This window comes from Lampris incognitus, chromosome 4 (assembly GCF_029633865.1).
Source record: "Lampris incognitus isolate fLamInc1 chromosome 4, fLamInc1.hap2, whole genome shotgun sequence".
Classification (NCBI taxonomy): Eukaryota; Metazoa; Chordata; class Actinopteri; order Lampriformes; family Lampridae; genus Lampris; species Lampris incognitus.
This window is the reverse complement of record NC_079214.1, coordinates 62,686,702-62,698,715: the sequence shown is the minus strand read 5'-3', so window position 1 is coordinate 62,698,715 and position 12,014 is coordinate 62,686,702. Positions and strand designations below refer to the sequence as shown.

The 12,014-nt window shown below is 47.6% G+C and overlaps 1 protein-coding gene across 1 annotated transcript in view; it reads left to right on the top strand.

The window, feature by feature from the left end:
* The first annotated feature begins 7,477 nt into the window (after positions 1 to 7,477).
* Positions 7,478 to 12,014, top strand: part of abhd17c (abhydrolase domain containing 17C, depalmitoylase) — a 40,876-nt gene continuing 36,339 nt past the window's right edge. Inside the window, exon 1 of the mRNA XM_056278578.1 lies at positions 7,478 to 8,332. Coding sequence (XP_056134553.1) covers positions 7,848 to 8,332 — 485 coding nt within the window. The 5' untranslated portion in view covers positions 7,478 to 7,847. The remainder of the gene's footprint in view (positions 8,333 to 12,014) is intronic.

Here is a 12,014-nt window from a genome sequence, read left to right as displayed (position 1 = left end):
TGGTTTTTGCTTGATTGCGGTCGAAGGATGATGTGCTCCCCCCTCTTCTTGAAGTAGGTACCCACCGCAGCCATTTCCCCCCTTTTCACAAAAGCCACCACCATCCGTCCTTCCACACTCCTCTCCTTGACCTGCCCATCACCTCCTCATCACCTCTGTTCCCTCCACCGACGTGACCACTGAAGTCCGCTCCAATCGCCCCTCTCTCCTCCTTGGGTACCCTCTCCACCACGTCATCCAGCTCGCTCCATAATTCTTCTTTCTCCTCCATCTCACACCCACCTTGTGAGGCATATGCGCTGGTAACATCCATCATCGCACCTTCAAACTCCAGCTTCATACTCATCTCCCTGTCTAACACTCTCCGCCTCCAACTCACTCTCGACATTCTCTTCTTTCAGAATTACCCCTACTCCATTTCTCCTGCCATTCACACCATGGTAGAAGGGTCTGAACCCACCCCTGACGCTCCTGGCCTTACTCCCCTTCCACCTGGTCTCTCACACACACACAGTATACCGACCTTTCTTCTCTCCGTCGTATCAGCCAGCTCATGATAATATTGCCTATCAAGAAAGCGACCCAGCCACAGTATTTGGGGCCAGTGCAAGATGTTGGGCTGCTGAAATGTTATTTTGAAATAATCAAAGCCTTTTTCTTTTCTTTTTTTAGATCAGTGTAATAATCCATTCTGAGCAGCCCAAGCAGTCCATGGTTCAACACCATTTCTGGCGTTGCCCACCTTACCAAATAGCTGGTCCATCATTGTGTATGATCATAGATGTCAGGTGCTAGGACTGAACAATATTAAGACCAGGGAATGACAACATTAAAGTTATATCACCATATTACTATACTGTGGTGACACACAAATGAGGGGCTGAGGCTCCTTTAAGGCAGGCATTCAGAGTGGTGATGTAGGCACTGCTTAGAGTTTCTGGGGTGGAGCCATGTTTGCAGCAGCCTAGCGGTTAGCTGGTTGCCACGAGAGGTTGTGCTGTATCGGTGTCGTTTTGTGCGGCCAAGTAAACGGAATGGACTCGACTCGACCTCTCCGTCTCCTCATTCCTGCACTCCCACAATACCCATAATCCCACACCACAGTCTCATGTCACCATATTATATCCATATATTGCTGAGCTGCAGATGTGATGTTTGCTTTGAGAATGCTGATGGAGAAGTACAGAGAAGGTCAGAAGGAGTTGCTTTGTGTCTTTGTGGATTTAGAGAAAGCTTATGACAGAGTGCCGAGAGAGGAGGTGTGGTATTGTATGAGGAAGTCGGGAGTTGCAGAGAAGTATGTAGGAGTGGTGCAGGATACGTATGAGGGAGGTGTGACAGTGGTGAGGTGTGCGGTTGGAATGACAGATGGGTTCAAGATGGAGGTGGGATTACATCAAGGATCAGCTCTGAGCCCTTTCTTGTTTGCAGTGGTGATGGACAGGTTGACGGACGAGATCAGGCAGGAGTCTCCGTGGACTATGATGTTTGCGGATGACATTGTGATCTGTAGTGAGAGTAGGGAGCAGGTTGAGGAGAGCCTGGAGAGGTGGAGGTATGCACTGGAGAGAAGAGGAATGAAAGTCAGTAGGAGCTAGATGGAATATGTGAATGAGAGGGAGGATAGTGGGAAGGTTAGGATGCAAGGAGCAGAGGTGACAAAGGCATTTGAGTTTAAATACTTGGGGTCAACTGTCCAAAGTAACAGGGAGTGCAGAAGAGAGGTGGAGAAGAGAGTGCAGGCAGGGTGGAGTGGGTGGAGAAGGGCGTCAGGAGTGATTTGCGACAGAAGGGTACCAGCAAGAGTTAAAGGGAAGGTTTACAAGATGGTTGTGAGACCAGCTATGTTATATGGTTTGGAGACAGTGGCACTGATGAAAAGACAGGAGGTGGAGCTGGAGGTGGCAGAGATGAAGATGCTAAGATTTTCACTGGGAGTGATGAAGAAGGACAGGATTAGGAACGAGTATATTAGAGGGACCGCTCAGGTTGGACGGTTCGGAGACACAGCAAGAGAGACAAGATTGAGATGGTTTGGACATGTGTGGAGGAGAGATGCTGGGTATACTGGGAGAAGGATGCTGAATATGGAGCTGCCAGGGAGGAGGAGAAGAGGAAGGCCAAAGAGGAGGTTTATGGATGTGGTGAGGGAGGACATGCAGGTGGCTGGTGTGACAGAGGAAGATGCAGAGGACAGGAAGAGATGGAAACGGATGATCTGCTGTGGCGCCCCCTAACGGGAGCAGCCAAAAGTAGTAGTAGTAGTAGTAGTAGTAGTAGTAGCAGTAGTAGTAGTAGTAGCAGTAGTAGTAGCAGTAGTAGTAGTAGTAGTAGTAGTAGCAGTAGTAGTAGTAGTAGTAGTAGCAGTAGTAGTAGTAGTAGTAGTAGTAGCAGTAGTAGTAGTAGTAGCAGTAGTAGTAGTAGTAGTAGTAGTAGCAGTAGTAGTAGTAGTAGTAGTAGTAGCAGTAGTAGTAGCAGTAGTAGTAGTAGTAGTAGTAGTAGTAGCAGCAGTAGTAGAGATATTGCTGAGCTGATGTTCAGCTGATGATCAGGCCTGAGACACAATTGTGGGTAAATAATGACGGAATTAGTGCATATTGTCAGACGACCCTACATGGTCTCGGTCATGGCCTCCAACTGGTCTCCCCTATGCTATGCTGAAGTCAGATTCTTCAATAATCACCATTAGCATGTTTCATCAGTAACAAGAAGCAGTAAAAAAAAAGTACAGGAACCAGTAACTATAGCCCCCGTAACGTCAGGGCTTATGGGGTTCTAGGATTTAACTACCGTGTAACACTCGGCCTCATTGCGATGCCTCGTATGGAAGAGCCCTTCATTTCTCAAGGGCAGAGAGGTGGAGCCAGGCTGCTTTCATGCTTGCTGTTGCCGTTTTGCCCGCTCCCACTTTAAACACACTCGCACCGTACAAACGAAGGATCGGATGTGTCTCCTGTGCACCCGAGGCTGCAGAGATGCACGACGAGCTGGCATGACTTGGAGATCAGGGGCGGGTTTCGATTCGCTTTTCCTTTTCATTGTTTTAATCATCCAAGTCTCTTTCTTCTTCTTCTTCTTCTTTTTTTAACCGAGCACACTTGCGTGAGCCCCGACGAACACGGCGAGCGAGAGAAACGCTGAGGCCCTTATTCAAAAGGAAAACAGGGAGAAGTCAGAGACTGCTCGCCGAGTTACGGTGTGACAGCTCTGCTTTAATTGGGCTGAGGATGTTTGATAATGGCAAGATCGTTATCGGCTATCTGTGCCGTCTGGCTTTTCGGGCTCGTGTAAACTAATTGGGCCTATCAGAGTTTCTGAGGTACCTGGAAACTGTGTGACACACCGGAGAGCCAAAGCTACGTAACCGAGTGAGAGACAACACGTGTATGACTAACTCTGGTTGAAGGGACGGCGGCGCGGTGGTTAGCGCGGCCGCCTCACGGCAAGAAGGTCGTGGGTTGGAGCCCCGGGGTGGTCCAGCCTCGGGGGTCGTCCCGGGTCGTGTGGAGTTTGCATGTTTTCCTCGTGTCTGCGTGGGTTTCCTCCGGGGGGCTCCGGTTTCCTCCCACAGCCCAAAGACCTGTAGGTCAGGTGACTCGGCTGAACTAAATTGCCCCTGGGTATGAGTGTGTGTGGGTCCTGTGATGGCCTGTCCAGGATGCCCCCCCCCCCACCGCCGCCTGCTGCTGCCCAATGACTGCTGGGATAGGCAGCGGCATCCCCGTGACCCCGAGAGCAGGAGAAGAGGTTGGGATAATGGATGCATGGATGGAAGCCATTTCCATTAGGTGCAAGACGACAAGTATTCCAGCTACGCTTGGAGACCAAAAATAAAAAAAATAAAAAGAGCCTGACTCGCTCCAAATAACCAGATGGGCCCGAGCGATGTACCCTTTTCTCCCGGAGCCAAGCTCTTCTGATACAACGGTCCCAGACCACGTTTGTGCGGTCTGGTGGATTTGGACACGTTACAGTATCTTTTAGTGGGCTTCCTCCTCCTCCTGGCTTTGGCAAACCCAGTCAAGTCCTGTTTCCCTATACTGATACAGTCTGTGTAGGTGTGACATGTCCTCCACCGTCCCGGGTGGATTCACGGCGGTTCAGGCCCGGCCCTCTTGCCAGTGGGTGAACGTTTTTGTTCGGCAGCGAGCGGCTTGAGACTCTCCTGATTGTGATGCAGACCAATTTCTTTGTGCGCTGCATTTCTCGCGTGAGATGACTAGAGATTAGAGGCCACCTGTATTCTCAGCAGGCAGTCACAACTGGTGCTTCTGTGAGACGCCACGCAGTTCAGAAATCAACAGAGCAGCAACACTGTGAAAGGCCGCACGATGGCTGTTATGAAATCGCTCGTTCGCTTGCGGATGCCGTCTCCCAGACTTGTTTGGGCCACAGTTTGTGCGGTCTCGGGACAAGGATAACGCCGCGTCCTTGAAAGCCTTGCTGTTTTTGAACAACGCCAGCACACATAGATTGTGGCCCCGATGACGAAGCTAATCCTCGGACGCCTCCCAAGTATTCTTTACGACGAAGCGTCTCCCTCTGAAAAACTTTCCAGTTTGTCCGTTAGCCCGATAAACAGCCGAGACCAGCCTCTCCACGTACCCTCTGCCTCACCCCTGATGCTGCATTACTATTCCATGCCGGGTTTCCTCGTGCCGAGACCCGCTCTACACTCGTTCTTGCCAAACTGCTCCGGGGTCCATTTCTGCCCCGTCGCTTTACACGTCCTCGCTTTGTGTCTTTCCACTGTCTTTGTCGAGGTCTCTGTTACAGCTTGTCTGACTAGACGTTAGTCTTTCTGTGTCTGTGCTTAGAGTCAGTCTGTTAGCATGGATTTGATTTCTTACCTTTTGCATGTCTGAACTCCTCTGTTGAAGTAGACAGGGGTAACCCAAGGATACGTTCCCTACACATTCCTACGCTGCTGAGACGTCCCAGGATTCCCAGCCATCTCCCAACATCAGCTGTTCAGTTTCTCTACCTGTTCTGCCTGTAATGGGTATTTTATACTCGGTTAATGATCATATGCAAGCTGGGGCAGTACACCTGTCAAAAGCTCACACTGGTTTCTCTTGGTGAAAATCTTTATTTCACAAGCCCAAAGCAGTAATAGATGTTGCAAATGTTTTATTACGTAACTGCCAAGACAGTGTCCATACTGTGTAAAAGGACATTTTGTGTGAAAGACCATCTCTTGGGCAAATAAAATTGACTTAACTTGACCTACTAACAATTAAATCAATTGTTAATTTTTTCAAAGAGGCAAAAACAAAAATAAAAAATACATATATATATATGTGTATATATATATATATATATATATATATATATATAATGCAACACAATTCTTCCACATTTCTGGATATATTCATCTAAAAACTAAAATTTGTTGTACCTTTATTAGCCTGATATTTTTTTTCAGTCGCTGTCGTACGAAGGATGGATACCGAAAATAAATATCTTTTATTTATTTTAAACGACAAAGTCTGAATTTTGAGAATAAAGTCGGTATTTCGAAATTAATATTCACAAGATATATTTAGGATATATGCTGGGAATTAAGGCAAAAATTCTAGAAAACAATGTAAAAACAATTTCTGAGTGTTCTGTGAAATCAAAGCACATTCGGCGAAGTGTGAACATCCAGGAAGACTGGACGACGTTCACTCAGAGACTACGTCATTTCCGTTTTATGTTCTGATCATTTTTTTTTACCACAAATTCATTTCTAACTAGTCAAAGTATCAGTTTTTAATACAGGAAATTGAATTACAACATACAGCGACATACAATTCAATTTTGAGTAGTTAAAGTACAATTTTTATATTAAATTTTTTTATATTTTGCCTAGAATGCCAGCTAATGATCTCAGAAATTCCAATGTTGGCATCACAGAATGTAAGTTAGACTAGTGATGTTTACAGCTGTTCTCCCTTTCCTTCCAACGCCAGCTCCAACGAGCCAGGAGCCACCAGGGCTGCCTCGTCTTGTTGCTTAGTCCTACAACATCAGTGTCCTCAGCTTTACTTCTCTGCCTCCTACATCCGCTGTGATGGACCCTGTTCTGCTGTAATACTGACGGTCCAACAGAACCAACGACTGTAACATTGGTAATGGAGAAAATAACGCACATTCTTACGGATTGCAGTTTTAAAATGCCAATTGTTGAGGGGAATTTAAATGTTTCAGTGGTCTGTATATTTGAACTCCTTTGGTTCTCCTTGCCCATTATGGCCTGATTTTTTTTTCTTTTTCTGTTTTGTCCATCAGGGATGTGTCAATTCTGCCTCGGTGTCTGTATGTTTTGTTTGTGTGGGAGTTTTATATATATATATATATATATATATATATATATATATATATATATATACACATATCTACTCCTGTATTTTCACAATGTGTGTGTGGTGTGTGTCTGTGTGAGAGTCTATAAACGGCCAAACTAAAGCACTTGGGGCCTTGATTCTTTTGGGAGGTTATTGGGGACGATCAGGGGCACCTATAAAAAATAGCAGAACATTAAATTAAAATTATGCATAATTATGCATAAATATGCAAAATATGCATTTTTCTAAAAATGGCTAAAAGCCACTTTTCTCGGCATTTCAGATGATTCTGAGCAGCTTTGATTTTTTTCACCTATATAAAGAAACATTTCTGGGTCTTAAAAATGTTTTGGTATTATGCAAAATATATGCATTTTTGCAAAAATGCACTTATGATCCTCATTTTTTTTTGGAGGTGGTAGGTATTTTTCCAGAGAGGACCAGAAAAATAGCAGAAATTAAAATAATTATAATAATTATGCATAATTACGTAAAATATGCATTTTGTAAAAATGGCTAAAAAACCACTTTTCTCGGCATTTCAGATGATTCTGAGCATTTGGGGGAGGGAGTTGGAGTGGGGGGGTTAAGGGCAGGGGGAAGGCGGTTAGCTGGCAGGATGAAGAGGAGGGAGATTTAGACGGGTGGATAACCAAACCGCTACATTGTAGCGGGGTTCTTATATATATATATATATACACACACATATATATATACACACACACACACATATATATATATATACACACACACACACACACATATATATATATATATATATATATATATATATATATACTGGCTGCAAACTAATTTCCCTGTAAGGGACAATAAAGACCCTTCGACTTGGCTTTGACATCTGAAAAGTAATATCTAATATAAAAAAAAAACGGATAATTCAACTATTGAAAACTTTATTTCTGATATCAAAGCGAGATAAACGCTAATTGCCTGCCATATAGTGTTATAGTTATTTTGCGGGCCGCGTGGCTCATTAACGCGTGACTCGACAGATGACGGAGACAGTTAAGCCGTCGCAGTTTCAGCCGGAGACGGACGGACCTCGGCGCAACGACGCGGCCCCGGTCAATCACAACAGGATATCCGGTCCAGCCGGAAGTCCCGTATTCGCTTTCGGTGGCGAGCGATATGGCCACTTAACGTCGGCGGCGGACCTTGGCGCTTAGCGAGCGGGTTGTTTAGTGTCGCGGGAGTCGTCGCGCCGAGACCGTCCGCTGCGTCGAGCCGTGCTCGGGGAATACATCGATGAGCTCGCCTGTGGCGTTTCCGTGTCGACACGTTTTTTGTCCGCGTCCGGCGGACGAGGTCGTTCGTCGCCGGCTAACCGCCAGCCTTTGCTAGCCGCGAAGCCCAGCCCGCAGCCGGACCGAGGACGGCCCCCCCTGTCCCGCCACCTACGCCGTAAACACACGGCGACAGCACCGCCCGGCAAAGGCGACGACGCGTCGGTCGTTGAAGCTAAAACAAGTGCTCCGCCCGGTGACCCCCGAGCCCTAAATGCCCGAACAAGGCCCCAGGATGAATGGCTTTTCTCTCGGCGAGCTGTGCTGGTTGTTTTGCTGCCCGCCGTGTCCCGGTCGCATCGCGGCCAAGCTGGCCTTCCTGCCCCCGGAGCCCACCTACTCCGTCCACACGGACGCCGCCGGCGCCGCCAGCCTGCACCTGACCGAGCGCGCCGACTGGCAGTACTCCCAGCGCGAGCTGGACGCCGTGGAGGTGGTGAGCACGCGGAGCCGGCGCGGGAACCGGGTCAGCTGCATGTTCGTGCGCTGCGCCCCCGGCGGCCGCTACACGCTGCTGTTCTCCCACGGCAACGCGGTGGACCTGGGCCAGATGTGCAGCTTCTACATCGGCCTCGGCTCCAGGATCAACTGCAACGTCTTCTCCTACGACTACTCGGGCTACGGGGTGAGCAGCGGCAAGCCGTCGGAGAAGAACCTGTATGCGGACATCGAGGCGGCCTGGCAAGTTCTGCGGAACAAGTGAGTATGGGAAGCCGCCACCCCCCCCTCCTCCTCCTCCCTCCTGCGCAGCCGGCTAACCAGCCGTCCCCAGCGGGGCGTTATCAACCCGTTCAGCTGCTCATGCGGGCCTCGGGATGCCTTGAGTCGGCTGAGCTTGCCCGCATGTTGTGGGGCAGTGTGGGTCTCTAGTGCTGCCACGACCGCTTACTCAAGCGGACGTAGAAGCGGAGCCATTAGTATCCGGCTCCACACGGAACCGCCCGGTTCCTCCCCCGACCTGGAGCACCCCCCCTCCGCCCTTAAGAGAGGCGCCCTAAAACCCAGCTTTTGCTTGACTCGCCCACGTTTAACTTTGTGTTTGCTTGATATATCGAAGTGATTTATCGGTTTTATATCTCTGATACCTGTTTCCATCCATGCATCATCCAGACCGCTTATGCTGCTCTCAGGGCCGCGGGATGCTGGAGCCTGTCCAGGGGGTCTCCCAGTGACTGCTGGGAGACCCCCTGTGACGGCCTGGGAGACCCCCTGGACAGGCCGCCAGGCCGTCACAGGGCCACGTTAAATACACATCAAGCAAAATTGTTGAAAATGTTTCAGACTGGTCGCATGTTTATTATTTCGTTTACTGGTCATGAGAATATTCCTGGGATACGGGAGGAACACTCAGGTGCCCCAGCAGGTTTAGGTTGGGCTCTCTAGACATCCTACTGACCTGTTACTAATGTGATTTTTTTGTTTTTTGCAAGTTATTGTACTGGATGTCCCCCTATTTATTACAAGAAAAAGCGTTGAATTGAGAAAGTCATTATTGGTGGCAATTGTAGCCTGAAAACAAGCAAACAGCCAACACTGGAGCCTCTTGAAATAGGCGCCAGCATCCCTGCGACCCTGAGAGCAGGATAAGCGGTTCAGATAATGGATGGATGGATGGTTACCAGTGACATCTCCTCTCCAGGCCTGTTGGTCTTGCAGACGTTGTCCGACTGCTGCACAAGTGGAGTGTACCTCAAGAGCTTCAAAATGTACTTTCAGGAACATCGGTTGAGAATCAAATACAACTTAAACCCCACAGCACAGCTCTGAGTCGGTGGCTGTTGCCCACTGTGCTGGGCAATACGGTCAAAGATGTAGTCTGTAATCAACAGACGACAGCAACCATTACTTTTTCCCGCAGATGGTCCAACATGAAATCCTTTATGAAAAAGGCTCTGACTTAGATAGCCCATTGTAGCGTTCTGTTTGAAACCAGCGATATGCGGTGTGATGTGGGAGCCCACTCCATCGCACAGTAATACACCAGCAGGTTTCAACAACAAAGTATTTCCATGTAGAGTGGTTTGTGCATCGGAAATTCATTGGGGTTTTTTTTTCTAAGCGTTTAACCTGGATCAAAATGTTGATCCCTGCTTGCGGCTGTTAATTTTTTGGCCCTACTCGCTGAGACTGCCGGTCAGATGTGTGACCACGGCGCTCGCTGATCAACTTTAATCTCCATGTACTGATGCATTAATATCACTACTGGTGAGGGACCCATACCACCGTATATCAGTCAGTCCAAATTATCCCATTATGTAAACTGCAGTTCCCAACTTCTCATGCCCCAGCCACACACAAAAAAACAAAACACTCCACAATCTCACTTGCCCCCCCCCCCTTTTTTCTGTGGGTTTTTTGCACACAAAACTTTCACTCACTAAGAAATGCGTTCTTGCACCATAGAGACCTGCATGGATTGTTTTGAGCGTGGCAAAACTGCTTCTCTGCTAACGCCTGTAGCCAAGCTGTTTGGGTTGTGTGGAGCATATTCCACATAATCCAGAAACAAGAAAGTTACTCATTCGGTTACTCCTTCCCGCGTAAAACGAAATACAAGAAATACAAAAAAAGTATACAGTTAGTTGCACATATAGCATTTCTGCTAGCCTTTACAAAACAGCCACATTTTCCTGGCCCCCCCATCATAAAGGCCCTCACACACTGCCGTCTTCTGCTGTGTTAGCGCTGTCACAAACAAGATGTTTTAAGCCGTGGCGGTATTCATCATGACCGACGGTGGCCTGTCCTGGGTGGTTCATCGTGATTGGGTTCAGGACGGCTAACTTTGAGCCAGCCCACACAGTCGAAGGCGCCAGTGTAGTTCTACCAGTATCAGAGAATGTGGCTGTGATTGTGTAGTCTGGCAGGGGATAAGACGATCCAAACTACGTCCACAGCGGCATCCTGGTGAGTAACCAACGGGAGCATGGTAGAAAATACTGACGTCCCTAGCATGCCAGTTTTAACAAAAAGTATTACACTGCTCGGTACTCGCTCCCTTTCTTTCGCTTTGTGTCCTTGTGTGTTTATAGCTGTTGTGAAAGTCATGTACTAGTCTGGAGTGCTTGTGTGCAGATAGTTAAGTGAAAAATAGCTGGAGATATTACTGTACCTCAAGATAACTTGGGAGTAGGGATGCTGCGTCGATACCAGTATCGGTCCGATACTGTCCTCATGCACTCGTACCCGTAAAACTACTCCGATACAACCGCACCCAATACCCGACTAGACAGTTCCTGATGAAAAGTGAGCGTTGCCTTTTTTCCACCATTCGTGTGGGAAGAGGAGGCGATGGAGCCAGGTAGATGACATGGGGTGACGGCCGTGAAGCGGGTGAACATGTCGACGTGTCGTGTGTCCAAACGGAGCCAGAAATGACAGAGTTACAAGTGTGTGTAACTTGGATGAGCGAAGACAGCCTAGGCATGGACACGGAGCATCACGCAAGCAGGGCGGAGCGGGTTTTGTTTTTGTTTTTTGTTTTTTACCTGCTACACCAACCTGCATCTGTGTTGCATGTGGTTGTGTGCCAGCTGTGTTTTCTGCTAAAAGCTACATAGAACTGTGTAAGAAATGAGTACAATCTGTTTATAAACTATTAGAAGAAATACCTCATTATACCAGTGGCAGTACGATGCAGCAATGCAACCTTGTTTTTTTTCATTGCACATTAAAATGAATCAGTGTATCCATGATCCTGTAGTTAAAATGATCTAGTTAGTGACATGATCTGGTCTAGTTTTCAGAACCAGTTAATAGAGCCCTACACTTCCAAACCCTGCAAAACCAACTGCATCATCACATGACAAAACTCAATATGCACGCAACACAGACGCAGTTGGTGAAGCAGGTAAAAAAAAAAAACGGCCCCGCCCTGCCGACGTGACATGCCGCGCCCGTGCCTGGCACTAGCATACGATATCGTATCATTCAGTTGTTCTGCTACAGGTGTATGTTGTACTGAGAGCCCCTGAATGCGTCACAGGCTACATTAAAATGTGCGGCAGTGCCGTGTTTGTTCAGGGACACACAGTTGAAGATTAAAATGCCAGCAACAGCGTCATGCTGTGTATTTAATTTGTCAGCCAGAAAGTGAGAAACATCTGATGAAAATAAAAGATGTTTTCCAAGTCATTGTTGGAACTGTAATGGTATTAAGTACTCATATTGGTACTCGGTATTGGCCAATTATCCAAATGCAAACTTGGTCTGTAAAAAAGTGGTATCGGTCCACCCCTGTTTTTGGAGAATTGCCAGACTATACCTGGGTTGCTTTTGCAATTTACAGCAGGTGCGGTTGGCTCGCCACCGCCCGATGTAGACCTGTTTGCAGGTTGTGACAGTAGACCCTTCACAGTCTTACAAGATGGATGTATTGAGA